Here is a 20000-nt window from a genome sequence, read left to right on the forward strand (position 1 = left end):
CTGTCTTTTTCTAATGGAAATGTGAGGTTCAGTGGTGTGAGACTCTCAGTGGACTCATGGTGGACTCATGGTGGACTCATGGTGGACTCGCGGTGGACTCGCGGGGACTCATGGTGGACTCATGGTGGACTCTCAGTGGACTCATGGTGGACTCGCGTTGGACTCGCGGTGGACTCGCGGGGACTGTGGTGGACTCGCGAGGGACTCCGGGGGACTCGGACTCGGGGACTCGCGGGGGACTCATGGTGGACTCATGGTGGACTCTCGTGGACTCATGGTGGACTCGCGTTGGACTCGCGGGGGACTCGCGGGGGACTTGTGGTGGACTCGCGGGACTCGGGGACTCATGGTGGACTCATGGTGGACGACTCGGTGGACTCCTCGGGGACTTGTGGTGGACTCGCGGGGACTCATGGTGGACTCATGGTGGACTCTCAGTGGACTCATGGTGGACTCGCGGTGGACTCGCGGTGGACTCGGGGGACTTGTGGTGGACTCGCGTTGGACTCGCGGGGGACTCGTGGACTCATGGTGGACTCGCGGGGACTCATGTGGACTCATGGTGGACTCGCAGTGGACTCATGGTGGACTCGCGGTGGACTCGCGGTGGACTCGCGGGGACTTGTGGTGGACTCGCGGACTTGGGGACTCATGGTGGACTCATGGTGGACTCGCGGGGGACTCGGACTGGTGGACTCGGGGACTCGGTGGACCGTGGTGGACTCGTGGTGGACTCCGGGGGACTCATGGGTGGACTCGCGGTGGACTCGGGGGGACTCTCGGTGGACTCGCGGTGGACTCGCGGGGACGGTGGCTGGACTCGCGGACTGGTGGACTCGCGGGGTGGACTCATGGTGGACTGGACTCGCGGTGGACTCGCGGTGGACTCAGATGGTGACTCTGGTGGACTCGCGGGGGACTCATGGTGGACTCGCGGGGTGGACTCGCAGGGGACTTGGTGGTGGACTCGCGGTGGACTCATGGTGGACTCGCGGTGGACTCATGGTGGACTCTCGACTCGTGGTGGACTCATGGTGGACTCGCGGTGGACTCGCGGTGGACTCATGGTGGACTCTCGGGGGACTCGTGGTGGACTCGCGGTGGACTCACGGTGGACTCATGGGTGGACTCGGGTGGACTCGGTGGACTCGCAGGGGACTTGTGGTGGACTCGACTCGGGGGACTCATGGTGGACTTCGGGGACTCATGGTGGACTCATGGTGGACTCGCGGTGGACTGGGGACTCTCGGTAGACTCGCGTGGACTCATGGGGACTCTCGGTAACTGGTGGACTGGACTCGTGGACTCATGGTGGACTGGTGGACTCGGTGGACTGGTGGACTCATGGTGGACTCGCTGGACTCATGGGGGACTCTCGTAGACTCGTGGACTCGTGGACTCATGGTGGACTCGGGGACTCGGGACTCTGGACTCATGGTGGACTCGCGGTGGACTCGCGGGACGTGGACTCATGGTGGACTCATGGGACTCTCGGTGGACTCATGGGGGACTCTCGGTAGACTCGCGGTGGACTCATGGACTGGGACTCGCGGTGGACTCATGGTGGACTCTCGGACTCGGGGACTCTCGGTCTGGACTCGGGGGACTCGTGGACTCATGGTGGACTCGCGGTGGACTCGCGGTGGACTCATGGTGGACTCTCGGTGGACTCGCGGTGGACTCGCAGGGGACTTGTGGTGGACTCGCGGGGGACTCATGGTGGACTCATGGTGGACTCATCGGGGGACTCTCGGGGGACTCGCGGGGGACTCGCGGTGGACTCTCGGGGACTCGTGGTGGACTCTCGGGGGACTCGCGGGGGACTCGCGGGGGACTCGCGGGGGACTCTCGGTGGACTCGCCCCGTGTCCGTGTCCGTGTCGGTTTTGCGGCGGTTTCGTTGACTTCAGGCGTGGCTGGAGCAGCTGAAGGAGTTTTGGGAGTTTTGTGGAAACGTTTAAGTTTGAGACTCACGGTGCCGGTGAGGTTGGCGAGCAGAGGCACCGCGCCGTAGTCCGTCAGCAGAGCCACGTTCTCCTCTTTGTCCTCGGTGATTTTAGCGATAACAGCGCAGATACTGGCCAAGACCTGCAGGGGGCGCAGGACAAAGAAGAGAACACACTGGTTCAGTCCTGTTATTATAGTCCAGTTGTAGTCCTGGTTTAGTCCTGGTTCAGTCCTGGTTTAGTTCTGTTTAGTCCTGTTTAGTCCTGGTTTAGTCCTGGTTCAGTCCTGGTTTAGTTCTGGTTTAGTCCTGGTTTAGTCCTGGTTTAGTCCTGGTTTAGTCCTGGTTTAGTCCTGGTTTAGTCCTGGTTTAGTCCTGGTTTAGTCCTGGTTTAGTTCTGGTTTAGTCCTGGTTCAGTCCTGGTTTAGTTCTGGTTCAGTCCTGGTTTAGTCCTGGTTTAGTCCTGGTTTAGTCCTGGTTCAGTCCTGGTTTAGTCCTGGTTTAGTCCTGGTTTAGTCCTGGTTTAGTCCTGGTTTAGTCCTGGTTTAGTCCTGGTTTAGTCCTGGTTTAGTCCTGGTTCAGTCCTGGTTTGACCTCGTTGTTGTTGGACTTGAGGAGTTTGATGAGGAGTTGAAATCCTCCGATGAGACGTCGCATCGACTCACTCACGTCCTGAGACAAACACAGACTCAGGAAATACACACGAACAAGTACAAGTACAAGTACAAGGAACAAGTACAAGTACAAGTACAAGTACAAGGAACAAGTACAAGTACAAGTACAAGTACAAGTACAAGTACAAGGAACAAGTACAAGGAACAAGTACAAGTACAAGGACAAGGAACAAGTACAAGTACAAGTAACAAGTACAAGTACAAGTACAAATATGAGTATGAGTACCAGTACAGGTACAGGCACAAGTACGAGTACAAGATTATTTTTTTTCTTTTCGTTTGATTCATATTTGTTTTTACTTTTCAATTTAATTTTGCCTCGCCGTTGTGGTGATGTGGTGAGGTGGGAGGACCTTGCCGTTGTGGGTGATGTGGTGAGGTGGTGAGTACCTTGCCGTTGTGGGTGATGTGGTGAGGTGTGATGTGGTGAGGTACCTTGCCGTTGTGGATGATGTGGTGAGGTGGGAGTACCTTGCCGTTGTGGATGATGTGGTGAGGTGGGAGTACCTTGCCGTTGTGGGTGATGTGGTGAGGTGGGAGTACCTTGCCGTTGTGGTGATGTGGTGAGGTGGGAGTACCTTGCCGTTGTGGGTGATGTGGTGAGGTGGGAGTACCTTGCCGTTGTGGATGATGTGGTGAGGTGGGAGTACCTTGCCGTTGTGGATGATGTGGTGAGGTGGGAGGACCTTGCCGTTGTGTGTGATGTGGTGAGGTGGGAGTACCTCGCCGTTGTGGGTGATGTGGTGAGGTGGGAGTACCTCGCCGTTGTGTGTGATGTGGTGAGGTGGGAGTACCTCGCCGTTGTGTGTGATGTGGTGAGGTGGGAGTACCTTGCCGTTGTGGATGATGGGGCACAGGGCCCAGGCGGCGCTGGACTGGACTTCAGGACTCGGGTTTTTGAGGAGGGACCAGACCAGACGAAGCCCGTCCAGCTGATCGATGATTCTGCCCAACAAACACGAGGAGGAAGAGGAGGAAGAGGAAGAGGTACCCGATTTACACGAGTCTGTCTCAACCAATCATCAACACACACGAGGAGACTTTTATACTTTTATACTTTTATTACTTTTATACTTTTATACTTTTATTACTTTTATACTTTTATACTTTTATACTTTTATACTTTTATACTTTTATTACTTTTATACTTTTATACTTTTATTACTTTTATACTTTTATTACTTTTATACTTTTATACTTTTATACTTTTATACTTTTATTACTTTTATTACTTTTATTACTTTTATTACTTTTATTACTTTTATTACTTTTATTACTTTTATACTTTTATTACTTTTATACTTTTATTACTTTTATACTTTTATACTTTTATTACTTTTATTACTTTTATACTTTTATTACTTTTATACTTTTATTACTTTTATTACTTTTATACTTTTATTACTTTTATTACTTTTATTACTTTTATACTTTTATTACTTTTATTACTTTTATATACTTTTATTTTTACTTACTTTTTACTTTTACTTTTATACTTTTATACTTTTATTACTTTTATACTTTTATACTTTTATACTTTTATACTTTTATACTTTTATTACTTTTATACTTTTTTATTACTTTTATTACTTTTATACTTTTATACTTTTACTTTTTACTTTTTATACTTTTATACTTTTATTACTTTTATACTTTTATACTTTTACTTTTTACTTTTATACTTTTATTACTTTTATACTTTTATTACTTTTATTACTTTTATTACTTTTACTTTTTTACTTTTATACTTTTTACTTTATACTTTTATTACTTTTATTACTTTTTATTACTTTTATTACTTTTTACTTTTTTACTTTTATACTTTTATTACTTTTATTACTTTTTATACTTTTATTACTTTTTACTTTTTACTTTTTATTACTTTTATACTTTTATACTTTTATACTTTTATTACTTTTATACTTTTATTACTTTTACACTTTTATTACTTTTATACTTTTATTACTTTTATTACTTTTATTACTTTTATTACTTTTATACTTTTATACTTTTATTACTTTTATACTTTTATACTTTTATACTTTTATTACTTTTATACTTTTATTACTTTTATACTTTTATACTTTTATACTTTTATACTTTTATTACTTTTATACTTTTATTACTTTTATTACTTTTATACTTTTATTACTTTTATACTTTTACTCCTGTGCTTGTGTGTGGAGAAGTTTCTCTCTAGAATAAAGTGGATTAAAAACATCAGACTCGTGTTTGTCTCATGGATGAAGCTCCTGGTGTTTGTGTCTGGATGAAGCTCCTGGTGTTTGTCTCATGGATGAAGCTCCTGGTGTTTGTGTCTGGATGAAGCTCCTGGTGTTTGTGTCTGGTTGAAGCTCCTGGTGTTTGTGTCATGGATGAAGCTCCTGGTGTTTGTGTCTGGATGAAGCTCCTGGTGTTTGTGTCTGGATGAAGCTCCTGGTGTTTGTGTCTGGATGAAGCTCCTGGTGTTTGTGTCTGGATGAAGCTCCTGGTGTTTGGTCTGGATGAAGCTCCTGGTGTTTGTGTCTGGATGAAGCTCTGGTGTTTGTCTCATGGATGAAGCTCTGTTTGTGTTTGTGTCTGGTTGAAAGCTCCTGGTGTTTGTGTCTGGATGAAGCTCCTGGTGTTTGTGTCATGGATGAAGCTCCTGGTGTTTGTGTCTGGATGAAGCCCTGGTGTTTGTGTCTGGATGAAGCTCCTGGTGTTTGTGGATGAAGCTCCTGGTGTTGTGTCTGGAGCTCCTGGTGTTTGTTGGATGAAGCTCCTGGTGTGTTGTGAAGTCTGGATGAAGCTCCTGGTGTTTGTCTCATGGATGAAGCTCTGTGTTTTGTGTCATGGATGAAGCTCCTGGTGTTTGTGTCATGGATGAAGCTCCTGGTGTTTGTGTCTGGATGAAGCTCCTGGTGTTTGTGTCTGGATGAAGCTCCTGGTGTTTGTGTCTGGATGAAGCTCCTGGTGTTTGTGTCTGGATGAAGCTCCTGGTGTTTGTGTCTGGATGAAGCTCCTGGTGTTTGTGTCTGGATGAAGCTCCTGGTGTTTGTGTCTGGATGAAGCTCCTGGTGTTTGTGTCTGGATGAAGCTCCTGTGTTTGTGTCTGGATGAAGCTCCTGGTGTTTGTGTTCTGTGTCTGGATGAAGCTCCTGGTGTTTGTGTCTGGATGAAGCTCCTGGTGTTTGTGTCTGGATGAAGCTCCTGGTGTTTGTGTGATGATGAAGCTCCTGGTGTTTGTCTCATGGATGAAGCTCTGGTGTTTGTGTCATGGATGAAGCTCCTGGTGTTTGTCTCATGGATGAAGCTCCTGGTGTTTTGTGTCATGGTTGAAGCTCCTGGTGTTTGTGTCTGGATGAAGCTCCTGGTGTTTGTGTCATGGATGAAGCTCCTGGTGTTTGTGTCTGGATGAAGCTCCTGGTGTTTGTGTCTGGATGAAGCTCCTGGTGTTTGTGTCATGGATGAAGCTCCTGGTGTTTGTGTCTGGATGAAGCTCCTGGTGTTTGTGTCTGGATGAAGCTCCTGGTGTTTGTGTCATGGATGAAGCTCCTGGTGTTTGTGTCTGGATGAAGCTCCTGGTGTTTGTGTCTGGATGAAGCTCCTGGTGTTTGTGTCTGGATGAAGCTCCTGGTGTTTGTGTCTGGATGAAGCTCCTGGTGTTTGTCTCATGGATGAAGCTCCTGTTTGTGTCTGGTGAATGGATGAAGCTCCTGGGTTTGTTCTGGATGAAGCTCTGGATGAAGCTCCTGGTGTTTGTGTCATGGATGAAGCTCCTGTTTGTGTCTGGATGAAAGCTCTGTGTCTGATGTGTCTCATGGATGAAGCTCCTGGTGTTTGTGTCTGGATGAAGCTCCTGGTGTTTGTCTCATGGATGAAGCTCCTGGTGTTTGTGTCTGGATGAAGCTCCTGGTGTTTGTGTCATGGATGAAGCTCCTGGTGTTTGTGTCTGGATGAAGCTCCTGGTGTTTGTGTCTGGATGAAGCTCCTGGTGTTTGTGTCTCATGGATGAAGCTCCTGGTGTTTGTGTCTGATGATGAAGCTCCTGGTGTTTGTGTCTGGATGAAGCTCCTGGTGTTTGTGTCATGGATGAAGCTCCTGGTGTTTGTGTCTGGATGAAGCTCCTGGTGTTTGTCTCATGGATGAAGCTCCTGGTGTTTGTGTCTGGATGAAGCTCCTGGTGTTTGTGTCATGGATGAAGCTCCTGGTGTTTGTGTCTGGATGAAGCTCCTGGTGTTTGTCTCATGGATGAAGCTCCTGGTGTTTGTGTCTGGATGAAGCTCCTGGTGTTTGTGTCTGGATGAAGCTCCTGGTGTTTGTCTCATGGATGAAGCTCCTGTGTTGTGTCTGGATGAAGCTCCTGGTGTTTGTCTCATGGATGAAGCTCCTGGTGTTTGTGTCTGGATGAAGCTCCTGGTGTTTGTGTCATGGATGAAGCTCCTGGTGTTTGTGTCTGGATGAAGCTCCTGGTGTTTGTCTCATGGATGAAGCTCCTGTTGAAGCTCCTGGTGTTTGTGTCTGGATGAAGCTCCTGGTGTTTGTGTCATGGATGAAGCTCCTGGTGTTTGTGTCTGGATGAAGCTCCTGGTGTTTGTGTCATGGATGAAGCTCCTGGTGTTTGTGTCTGGATGAAGCTCCTGGTGTTTGTGTCTGGATGAAGCTCCTGGTGTTTGTCTCATGGATGAAGCTCCTGGTGTTTGTGTCTGGATGAAGCTCCTGGTGTTTGTGTCATGGATGAAGCTCCTGGTGTTTGTGTCTGGATGAAGCTCCTGGTGTTTGTGTCATGGATGAAGCTCCTGGTGTTTGTGTCTGGATGAAGCTCCTGGTGTTTGTGTCATGGATGAAGCTCCTGGTGTTTGTGTCATGGATGAAGCTCCTGGTGTTTGTGTCTGGATGAAGCTCCTGGTGTTTGTGTCTGGATGAAGCTCCTGGTGTTTGTGTCTGGATGAAGCTCCTGGTGTTTGTGTCATGGATGAAGCTCCTGGTGTTTGTGTCTGGATGAAGCTCCTGGTGTTTGTCTCATGGATGAAGCTCCTGGTGTTGTGTCTGGATGAAGCTCCTGGTGGTGTTTGTGTCTGGATGAAGCTCCTGGTGTTTGTCTCATGGATGAAGCTCCTGGTGTTTGTGTCTGGATGAAGCTCCTGGTGTTTGTCTCATGGATGAAGCTCCTGGTGTTTGTCTCATGGATGAAGCTCCTGGTGTTTGTGTCTGGATGAAGCTCCTGGTGTTTGTCTCAGCTCCTGGATGAAGCTCCTGGTGTTGTCTCATGGATGAAGCTCCTGGTGTTTGTGTCTGGATGAAGCTCCTGGTGTTTGTGTCTGGATGAAGCTCCTGGTGTTTGTGTCTGGATGAAGCTCCTGGTGTTTGTGTCTGTGATGATGAAGCTCCTGGTGTTTGTGTCTGGAATGAAGCTCCTGGTGTTTGTGTCATGGATGAAGCTCCTGTGTTTGTGTCTGGATGAAGCTCCTGGTGTTTGTGTCTGGATGAAGCTCCTGGTGTTTGTGTCATGGATGAAGCTCCTGGTGTTTGTGTCTGGATGAAGCTCCTGGTGTTTGTCTCATGGATGAAGCTCCTGGTGTTTGTGTCATGGATGAAGCTCCTGGTGTTGTGTCTGGATGAAGCTCCTGGTGTTTGTCTCATGGATGAAGCTCCTGGTGTTTGTCTCATGGATGAAGCTCCTGGTGTTTGTGTCTGGATGAAGCTCCTGTGTTGTGTCTGGATGAAGCTCCTGGTCTGTTTGTGTCTGGATGAAGCTCCTGGTGTTTGTGTCTGGATGAAGCTCTGGTGTTTGTCTCATGGATGAAGCTCCTGGTGTTTGTCTCATGGATGAAGCTCCTGGTGTCCTTGTGTCTCATGGATGAAGCTCCTGGTGTTTGTGTCTGGATGAAGCTCCTGGTGTTGTGTTTGTCTGGATGAAGCTCCTGGTGTTTGTGTCTGGATGAAGCTCCTGGTGTTTGTGTCTGGATGAAGCTCCTGGTGTTTGTGTCTGGTTGATTCTCTTACGTCATGTTCTTCATGTCGGTGGCGCAGATTCCTAAAGTTCTGGTCACGTTCACGAGCAGAGCCTGAAATCCAACAAACTCAGAGTCAAGATGTTTTTGCTGCAGAGTTTTTTTTTTCTGACCAGAGGAAAAACCGTGGTGTGTGTATCTGCCGACGCGCTCGGACCTGGTTCCTCCCGGTGAGCAGCTGCACCAGCTTCTCGACGCCTCCGCTCTGCCCGATCACGCCTCTGTTCGCCGGGATCTGAGCGAACTCCCCGAGCGCCGCCACCACGTTCACCAGGACCTCCTCCGGCTGCTCCCACATCAGAGACACCAGACGCTCCAGCACGTGCAGCTCCTGGAACCTGGAACCACCGCAAGACCACACCAGGAGAACATGACCACACCAGGAGAACATGACCACACCAGGAGAACATGACCACACCAGGAGACCAACACATGACCACACCAGGAGAACATGACCACACCAGGAGAACATGACCACGACCACACCAGGAGAACACGACCACACACAGAGAGAACAAGACCACCACACCAGGAGAACATGACCACACCAGGAGAACATGACCACACCAGGAGAACAGACCACACCAGGAGAACATACATGACCACACCAGGAGAACATGACCACACACCAGGAGGACCACACCAGAACAGACCACACCAGGAGAACATGACCACACCAGGAGAACATGACCACACCAGGAGAACATGACCACACCAGGAGAACATGACCACACCAGAGAACAGACCACACACATGACCACACCAGGGAACAGAACACGACCACACCAGGAGGAACATGACCACACCAGGAGAACATGACCACACCAGGAGAGAACATGACCACACCAGGAGAACATGACCACACCAGGAGAACATGACCACACCAGGAGAACATGACCACACCAGGAGAACACGACCACACCAGGAGAACATGACCACACCAGGAGAACACGACCACACCAGGAGAACATGACCACACCAGGAGAACATGACCACACCAGAGAACAGAACACGACCACACCAGGAGAACATGACCACACCAGGAGAACATGACCACACCAGGAGAACATGACCACACCAGGAGAACATGACCACACCAGGAGAACATGACCACACCAGGAGAACATGACCACACCAGGAGAACATGACCACACCAGGAGAACATGACCACACCAGGAGAACAAGACCACACCAGGAGAACACGACCACACCAGGAGAACATGACCACACCAGGAGAACATGACCACACCAGGAGAACATGACCGACCACACCAGAGAACAGAGAGACCACACATGACCACACCAGGAGAGACCACACCAGGAGAACATGACCACACCAGGAGAACATGACCACACCAGGGAACACGACCACACAGGAGAACATGACCACACCAGGAGAACATGACCACACCAGAGAACAGACACACACACACACATGACCACACCAGAGACCACACATGACCACACCAGGAGAACAGACCACACCAGGAGAACATGACCACACCAGGAGAACATGACCACACCAGGAGAACACGACCACACCAGGAGAACATGACCACACCAGGAGAACATGACCACACCAGGAGACACAAGACCACACCAGGAGAACAGACCACACACAGACCACACCAGGAGGACCACACCAGGAGACCACACCACGACCACACCAGGAGAACACGACCACACCAGGAGAACACGACCACACCAGGAGAACACGACCACACCAGGAGAACACGACCACACCAGGAGAACATGACCACACCAGGAGAACAAGACCACACCAGGAGAACACGACCACACCAGGAGAACATGACCACACCAGGAGAACATGACCACACCAGAGAGAACAAGACCACACCAGGAGAACATGACCACAAGAGAAGAACACAGGAGACACAGGAGATGATCAGAAATATCACACAATAACATGATGTTTGTGGTTCTTACTGGTGATGTTCTTGTGACTGTGTTTCTTACTGGTGTGTTGTTCTTACTGGTGATGTTCTTGTGTTCTTACTGTGATGTTCTTGTTCTTGTGTTCTTACTGGTGATGTTCTTGTGGTTCTTACTGGTGATGTTCTTGTGTTTCTTACTGGTGATGTTCTTGTGGTTCTTACTGGTGATGTTCTTGTGGTTCTTACTGGTGATGTTCTTGTGTTCTTACTGGTGATGTTCTTGTGGTTCTTACCTGGTGATGTTCTTGTGGTTCTTACTGGTGATGTTCTTGTGGTTCTTACCTGGTGATGTTCTTGTGGTTCTTACTGGTGATGTTCTTGTGGTTCTTACTGGTGATGTTCTTGTGGTTCTTACTGGTGATGTTCTTGTGGTTCTTACTGGTGATGTTCTTGTGGTTCTTACCTGGTGACGTTCTTGTGGCTGAGGGAACATTTCCACACGGCTCCTGTGGCGGCCTCCAGCAGATCTTTGTTCTGGGCTTTGTTGAGCAGCAGAGTCAGACGCTGAGGTCCTCTGTACTGATGAATCAGATCTCGAGTTTTCTCGTCCTCAGCGCACTAACGACAACAACAACATAAACAACATAAACAACGACAACAACGACATCAACAACAACAATAACAACAACAACAACAACATAAACAACAACAACACATAAACATAAACAACAACAGCAATAACAATAACATCAATAACAACAACAATAACAACAACAACAACAACAACAACGACATCAACAACAACAACAATAACAACAACAACAACACATCAACAACAACAACAACATAAACAACAACAGCAATAACAATAACATCAATAACAACAACAATAACAACAACAACAACACAGTACAGTAATACAGTAGTACAGTACTACTGTACTACTGTACTACTGTACAGTACTGTACTGTACTACTGTATTACAGTAGTACAGTAGTACAGTAGTACAGTACTGTACAGTGTTGTCACGAGGTTCATATGTTCTAGAGCCGAGTGTTTTCAGACAGAACGGACTTGTGTGTTTATTTATTTGGTGTGTTTATTTATTTGGTGTGTTTATTTATTTGGTGTGTTTATTTATTTGGTGTGTTTATTTGGTGTTTATTTGTGGACAGATCATCCGGGGCCGTGAGACTCAGACCTTGAAGATGGCGCTGGCCGAGTGCATCTGCAGCTCCTCGTTTTCACTGCTCAGGTTTTTCACCAGGTCTTTGATCATCCCTTCACTTCGGATGGCGTTTCTGTAGCTCTCCTGTAGGGGGCAGAAGGAGACGCGTCACACTCCGCCCCGTCACACTCCGCCCCGTCACACTCCGCCCCGTCACACTATGTCCAGTCACACTCCGCCCCGTCACACTCCGCCCCGTCACACTCCGCCCCGTCACACTATGTCCAGTCACACTATGTCACACTATGTCACACTATGTCCAGTCACACTATGTCCTGTCACACTATGTCACACTATGTCCAGTCACACTATGTCCAGTCACACTACGCCCCGTCACACTATGTCCAGTCACACTATGTCCTGTCACACTATGTCCAGTCACACTATGTCCAGTCACACTGTCCGCCACACCCGTCACACTATGTCCAGTCACACTATGTCACACTGTCACACTATGTCACAGTCACACTGTCACACTGTCAGTCACACTATGTCCGCACCCGTCACACTATGTCCGCCCCGTCACACTCCGTCCCGTCACACTATGTCCAGTCACACTATGTCACACTGTCACACTATGTACAGTCACACTATGTCACACTATGTGTCACACTATGTCCAGTCACACTATGTCCAGTCACACTACGCCCCGTCACACTATGTCCAGTCACACTATGTCCCGTCACACTATGTCCAGTCACACTATGTCCTGTCACACTATGTCCAGTCACACTATGTCCTGTCACACTATGTCCAGTCACACTATGTCCAGTCACACTATGTCCAGTCACACTATGTCCTGTCAGTCACACTATGTCCAGTCACACTATGTCCAGTCACACTATGTCCTGTCACACTATGTCCAGTCACACTATGTCCTGTCACACTATGTCCAGTCACACTATGTCCTGTCACACTATGTCCAGTCACACTATGTCCTGTCACACTATGTCCTGTCACACTATGTCCAGTCACACGTGTAACACTGGACTGTTGAGCTGTGAACATTTCCAGACTGTTTCTGATTCGTTTGTTCAGACTTTGTCAGATTTAATAAATCGACTTTACTTGAAAAAATCTCGGAAAATTGATTATCTTGAAAAATGTGACTGAAGCGGGAGGCGACTGTGAATCTGAAGTTGAGTTGAATATATTTCCTCAGTTCAGTAAATTCTTCTTTCATCGAGCTCGGTTCAACAAGTGAAGTGAACTTTAGTTTTATTCACAGAAGCTGAACCAACGAATCAGTCAGATCCTCGACTCTGAAACATGGAGGAACTTTTACTTTAAGAGGAAGTTCATCTTGGTAAAAACAAACCGAGACCAAGAACCTTCAAGACCGAGACGAGACCAAGACCATAAAAAACAAACAAAAAAAGTCTTGTGTTGACGATCGGTCCTGAGTGCGACGACACTGAAAAAGTCGCCTGTTCTGCTGTTTGTTCAGATCAGTGTATTTTTGAAAAGCTCAAAAGCACAACAACAGTCGCCTCAGGGTCAACAAGATGAACGATTGAACTGAAATAAAGTGACTGTCCCAGAGCGTCCCCTGTCCCCCAAGTGTCTCCTGTCCCAGAGTGTCTCTGTCCCCTGTCCCCCAAGTGTCCCCTGTCCCCCAAGTGTCTCCTGTCCCCCAAGTGTCTCCTGTCCCCCAAGTGTCCCCTGTCCCTGGAGCGTCTCCTGTCCCAGATCGTCTCCTGTCCCCCAAGTGTCCCCTGTCCCCCAAGTGTCTCCTGTCCCCCAAGTGTCTCCTGTCCCCCAAGTGTCTCCTGTCCCAGAGCGTCTCCTGTCCCTGGAGCGTCTCCTGTCCCAGAGCCCCCCTGTCCCCCAAGTGTCCCCTGCCCCAGAGTGTCTCCTGTCCCAGAGCGCCTCCTGTCCCCCAAGTGTCCCCTGTCCCTCGAGCCCCCTGTCCCTGGAGCGTCCCCTGCGTCCTCTGGGTGCGGCGTTACCTCGGAGGCGCACTCCTGCAGCGTCCCCATGACGGGGATCAGGGTGCTGACGTGGGGCGAGCGCAGCAGTCGGCCCAGCAGGGGGATTCCTCCCGCTTTTCTGATCCACTCTTTGTTCCTGGAGCTTCGGCTGCAGCTCCACAGAGCCAGAGCCCCACAGCGAGCAGCCTCCACGTGAAGCTCCTCGGACGGGGACAGGTCCAGGAGTCTGACCTGGACAGAGCGAGGAGGACGAGACCGAGAATCAAACACTGTACTCGAGTAAAAGTAACGTTACAGAATAATAATAATAATAATGATATGCAGAAATATAAAGTTGTGCTCCAAGAAATCTGGAGAAAGTACGACTCAAGTCAGAATCGGTTCGGTTTACGGTGTAACGTTTGTGGTGGAGGATGTGGAGGATTTAATGTCTCCAGGGAAATGTTTATTACTTTGTCTCGAATGTTCTTTGGCAAAAGGAGAAATTCAATTTGTCGACTGGACAAATGTTTAGGTTGAAAACGTTCCTCAGCTCATCCAAGCTGCTTCTTCAGTTCTGGTCAAATGTTGGTGGACACTTCTGTAAATCTGCCTGAAGGAGGAGCTCACTACACTGAAACTCCTCTGAAACTAACACACATTTTCTACTAGTTTCTGTTTGTAGCTCGGCCTGTTCTTCTGTCCTGAGTGTCGACATATCAGCAGAATCATTCAGGCCATAAGAGGTGGGTGTTTTCACACCTCTGGTCCTGACCTGACTCGTCCTGTTGTTTTCTTCGTTTTTAGGTCTAAGGATGTAGATGGAGACAGATGTTTTCTGAGGTCTCCATTTCTGTTCAAAGAAGATTCTCTTGACTTATAAAAACAGCCTCTTTATCTCTCTTCTCAAACAGTTTCTTTTCTCTGGCTCAGACCTGAACTTTACTGTCCTCAAAGCAACGACCCGAGGCTTTTAAAAAGGTGGAGCTGCACAGAAGACTGAGGTCCTGTGTTGTTCTCTCGCTGCAGTCTGAGATCACGTTACTTTGTTTGTGGCTCGGTGTTTTGTCTTAAATAAACGTTTGTCCAGTTGACAAATTGAATTTCCTTTTTATCGTGGATTCCATCTGGACGACTGAGGGGTTTTACTCACATTAAACGTTTCTGTCCCGAGGGAGACGAGCAGGTCACAGCTCTATGTTACTTTACAGGTCAGATCTGTGGAGAGGAGCTCAGAGCCTGTGGGACTGAGCTGCTCTGCTGCTCTGAAGGATCTGAACTAAACTAAAACTAAACCTTTCTCATCCAAACAAAGAGAGGCTCCTGCAAAGACTAAAGAGGCTGAACTACCAGAAACATCAACACTGAAATTTAACTCGACTTTCACAGACACAAAAAAACAACAACAGTCACATGAGACAAGGGCTGAGATATGGATTTGTTTTTAGACGATTCCGATATGTGATATTTGTGTTTTCAGGTTCTTTTTCCAGACCCAGAGTTTGTTCTGCTCCTCTTCCTCTTCCTCTTGATCTGCTGATGTTTCTGTGTCGTGGCTCAGTTGCTTGAGTCCAACTTCCTCGGGACAGAATCATCCAGGTGTGTGAGAGGAAAAAAGCCCCTCGTCCCGGTTGGTCGTCCGGTGGGCACATTACTGTATTTCGTTTGCCTCCTACGGCTACGGTGTTTGTTTTCCTCTGTCCCAGTGATGTTTGTTAGTCTGATTCATCAGTCGGTTTCACTTGGTGGAAACCGTGTGACCTGCAGCATTAGGATTCCTTCACTCGACAGGAGACGGGGACTTTTTTTATTGAACCAGTCGCTGCTGTTTGGTCGTGACGTTTGTAAAGCTCCAAATCCTGTAGGAAGAAGAACAAGAACGACTTTCCCCGAGATCAAACTCACCAAACATTCTCTTTGTTCTGACTTTAAATCCTCGAGGATCTGGGGAATCGTTGACGACACAGAACGTCTGTCTGTCCAAACTCACACTTCTGAGGTTCTTGTAAATCGTCTAGTGTTTTCTGATCCCTGACCGAGAGCTGGAGAGAAATTAAACTGAGCAGAGGCACTAGGTGGCGCCAGACTGACTAGATGTTTGCTCGTCTCAGTCCAGAATGTTCTTTTCTCTTTTACAGCGTCACAAACAGAAGATTTGAGTTGTTTTTGTTCTGTTTTGTGTTTTGTTGTTCGTGTTTCGTTGTTTCCTTCTCGTGTTCTGTCCTGTTCCTTTTTCCCTCTCACTCCTGGATGGTGCGGTGAGGAAGTGCGTCTGCAGGTGGCGCTGTCGTCCTGACTCCACCCAGACCAAGACACAGACCAAGACCAAGACCCAGACCAAGACCCAGACCAAGACCAAGACCAAGACCAAGACCCAGACCAAGACCAAGACCAAGACCAAGACCCAGACCAAGACCCAGACCAAGACCCAGACCAAGACCAAGACCAAAGAGGAAGAGGAAGAGGAAGAGCAGAACAAACTGTCAGGAGGAAAACAAACTCTGGGGCTGAAAAAAAAAAGAACCTAAGAACATAAATTATCGGAAAACCAAAAGAACCTGATTGGAGCAGCTGATATTTGGCTGATACTTATATTTAAGTTTCCTTAACTTGAAGTAAAAATCACAAAAGAACTTTTCACATTTGTAAACATAAATACAAATGCACCTGGGAAACAGCTGTGGACTGTGGAGTTTTTCTGTTTCCATTTTCACATCATGTGTCGGTTCTGACCCTGAACATCGAGTGTCTCCAACATGTGACTGTTTGTTTGGATCATGAACTCGTCTGAGGCAGCGGCTGAAATCCCCTTTGACAAACTCTCGGGTCGAGTTTTCAACAGATTCAATTTGAAACAGACACACATTTTTATTCTATTATTTTTTTATTTTAGTCAAATTAATAACCACAACTTAATTTGACCATCTACTTCAAATCAAAAACACAAAACTATTTTTTTATATACAGCCAGTGTTGGGAAGTGACTTTTAAAATGTAATCCCCTACAGATTACAGATTACAGATTACACACACCAAAATGTAGTTTGTAACATAATCCATTAAATTACTTAAGGTGAGTAATGTAATCTGATTACTTTGGATTACTTGATTTGCTGTAGAGAAACAAAGACGAGGAAGAAGTTTTGTCTGATAAAAGAAAATAAAAAGTCCAAACTTTACTGAACCAAATAAAAAATATTATTGATAGAAAATGAAGAAACACGTCCACACAGCAGGAGTTAGACCTGGTTCAGTCCTGGTTCAGTCCTGGTTTAGACCTGGTTTAGACCTGGTTTAGACCTGGTTTAGACCTGGTTTAGTCCTGGTTTTAGACCTGGTTTTAGACCTGGTTTTAGACCTGGTTTAGACCTGGTTTAGACCTGGTTTAGACCTGGTTTGGACCTGGTTTGGACCTGGTTTGGACCTGGTTTAGACCTGGTTTTAGACCTGGTTTAGACCTGGTTTAGACCTGGTTTGGACCTGGTTTGGACCTGGTTTAGACCTGGTTTGGACCTGGTTTTAGACCTGGTTTGGACCTGGTTTAGACCTGGTTTAGACCTGGTTTTAGACCTGGTTTAGACCTGGACCTTTTAGACCTGGTTTTAGACCTGGTTTGGACCTGGTTTAGACCTGGTTTAGACCTGGTTTGGACCTGGTTTAGACCTGGTTTAGTGTCCGGCAATGACTGGAATTACCAAACAAAACAAAACAAAAAAAACCTGGTTCAGCCCAAAATGTGAAAACGGGAAAATCCCTCTGTTTAATCCATTTATTTCAACAAAGTAACTGTAATCCAATTATTACTCACTGAAACAGTAACTGTAACTGAATACAGTTACTCATCATTTGTACTCTGATTACTTAACTCCAGTACATGTAGCTTTATAATTTCAGGCGTTGTGTTTCTACTGATGCAGATCTCAACAAAAAAGACATAAATAAAAACTCCTTTGTGACGTTATGACGTGAAATAACTTTTACTGTAACTTTAAAGGGTCCATCTGATGCAAAATCCACTTTTCAGATCTTTCTACGTCTCAGACTGATGTGTGGCCTTGGATTTGTCGCTGAAGTGGTTTTTAGATTGATTCGGCATTTTTTTAAACAAATTGCAGCATATTTGTGTCACCCTCCCACGTGACGACGAACTAAAGCTGCTACAAGGACGACGCGGCAGATTCACCTGTGACACGCCCCCCCCACCTCCACCGCGTCCGCCCTGACTGCACTGACACCATATAATAAGTTTATCTCCTAGTGTTTATTAAAACTTTACCGATCAGTAATGTTCAGCTGATGTGGACTCGGTGCTTGAGCTTCGTGCTCCTCAAAGTCCTCGTCCAATTCCGGGTCCAACACATGCGGCTGAACGCGCTGTGTCTCCATGAGGAAGAAAAGTTTATTCCTGCCTCTGTCAGGGTCACACCTGTCTCCCCCTCCCTCCCTGAGACGGCGGAGGAAGGGCGGCTCACTCGTCGCCTACGTCACGTTTGGAGGGGGCGGAGCCTGTGCTTTCTCAGGACGGGCGGGGGGAGGAGCAACAGTCGGACTGACTGAAATCAGGAAGATTTCAGAACCATTGTGTCATGGATGTTCCAAAACCCAAATTGTGCTTGTTTTTGTGCAGAAGAAACAATGTGAAAAGGTTATTTTACATCAGATGGGACCTTTAATTTACACATAAATCGAATCAGGCCGAGATGAAAACGTTTGTCGTGTGTGAAGTCGTGTGTGAAGTCGTGTGTGAAGTCGTGTGTGAAGTCGTGTGTGAAGCGTCCCCTCTCACCAGTTTGTCGATGCCGCCGCAGTGCCGCACCGTCCGTCTGGCCTTGCGGATCTTGGCGACGTTGGCGAGGGTTTCCGCCGCCAGCGCCTGCAGCTCGGGCAGCTGGATGTCCAAGCAGCGGCACCAGGCTCTGGACGCCCTGCAGCTTCACCATGGACCTCTGGATCTTCACGTTGTGGCTGATCACACGCAGGATTTTCAGAGACCCGATCTGCAGCAACACGAGTGTGAAAGGTTCAGGGTTCTGTCACTGTGAGTCGTCCCGCGGCGCGAGTCGTCCCGCGGCGCGAGTCGTCCCGCGGCGCGAGTCGTCCCGCGGCGCGAGTCGTCCCGCGGCGCGAGTCGTCCCGCGGCGCGAGTCGTCCCGCGCGCGAGTCGTGCAGCAGATCTTCACTACAGAATCTTCACTCGTCATTCAGTTCATTTTGAGGCTCAGTGTTTATTGTGTGACTCGTTTCTTTACAATAATGGGGGAATTTTTAATTTTAATTATTTTTTGTCGTAATACAAACAGATTTGTGCTTCACCGGGTTGTAAAAGTATTTGGTTTATTCTGTTATTTATTCGTTGCTGCTCTTTAATGATCCAGTTTATTTCAATGTTTCTTTTCTGGGATTATTCGACCTGAAGGTTTTTGTAGAATATAGTTTCAGTGTTTTGTTTATCGCACATTTTCTTTGTGTTTGAAACGTTTTATTGCGACAGGCCTGGTCAGGATCAGGTCAGGATCTGGTCAGGATCTGGTCAGGATCTGGTCAGGATCAGGTCAGGATCTGGTCAGGATCTGGTCAGGATCTGGTCAGGATCTGGTCAGGATCAGGTCAGGATCTGGTCAGGATCTGGTCAGGATCAGGTCAGGATCTGGTCAGGATCTGGTCAGGATCTGGTCAGGATCTGGTCAGGATCTGGTCAGGATCTGGTCAGGATCTGGTCAGGATAATTCTTATGAAATATGAACAGGCCTTTAGTCTGAACCACCAAACACTGTCCCCCCAGAACCAGTCGCACCCGGTCGCCCCATCAGTCGGTCCTGTCAGTCGGTCCTGTCAGTCGGTCTGTCTGTCAGTGTCGGTCCGTCTGTCAGTCGTCCCGTCAGTTTGGTCTTGTCAGTCGGTCCTGTCAGTTCGGTCTGTCCGTCAGTCTGTCGGTCCTGTCAGTCGGTCCTGTCAGTTGGTCCTGTCAGTCGGTCCTGTCAGTTGGTCCTGTCAGTCGGTCCCGTCAGTTGGTCCTGTCAGTCGGTCCTGTCAGTCCTGTCAGTTGGTCTTGTCAGTCGGTCCTGTCAGTTGGTCCTGTCAGTCGGTCCTGTCAGTTGGTCCTGTCAGTTGGTCCTGACTCGGTGTCACTCACGATGCAGCGGATTTCCTTCGTGTCCAGGATGTTGAGCAGAAGTTTGAGTCCCCCCAGGTCCCTGATGGACAACTGAAACATCTCCTGCCTCAGGTCCAACTCCATCAGAGAACACATGGTCAACACCGTCGCAGTCTGGTCACCCTCCTGAACAAACACACACACACAACACACACACAACACACACACAACACACACACACACACACACACACACACAC

At 47.8% G+C, this 20000-nt stretch overlaps 1 protein-coding gene across 1 annotated transcript in view; it reads right to left on the reverse strand.

Annotated features, from left to right (window-relative positions):
• odad2 (outer dynein arm docking complex subunit 2) overlaps positions 1-20000 on the reverse strand; it is a 36842-nt gene that overhangs the window by 2839 nt on the left and 14003 nt on the right. Inside the window, 11 exon segments of the mRNA XM_055153136.1 lie at positions 1974-2087; positions 2539-2616; positions 3449-3563; positions 8607-8668; positions 8772-8952; positions 10973-11127; positions 11711-11821; positions 13687-13899; positions 18434-18547; positions 18549-18644; positions 19781-19927. Coding sequence (XP_055009111.1) covers positions 1974-2087; positions 2539-2616; positions 3449-3563; positions 8607-8668; positions 8772-8952; positions 10973-11127; positions 11711-11821; positions 13687-13899; positions 18434-18547; positions 18549-18644; positions 19781-19927 — 1386 coding nt within the window.

Source organism: Boleophthalmus pectinirostris, unplaced genomic scaffold (assembly GCF_026225935.1).
Source record: "Boleophthalmus pectinirostris isolate CB_2022bp ecotype Guang Dong unplaced genomic scaffold, ASM2622593v1 HiC_scaffold_17, whole genome shotgun sequence".
Classification (NCBI taxonomy): Eukaryota; Metazoa; Chordata; class Actinopteri; order Gobiiformes; family Gobiidae; genus Boleophthalmus; species Boleophthalmus pectinirostris.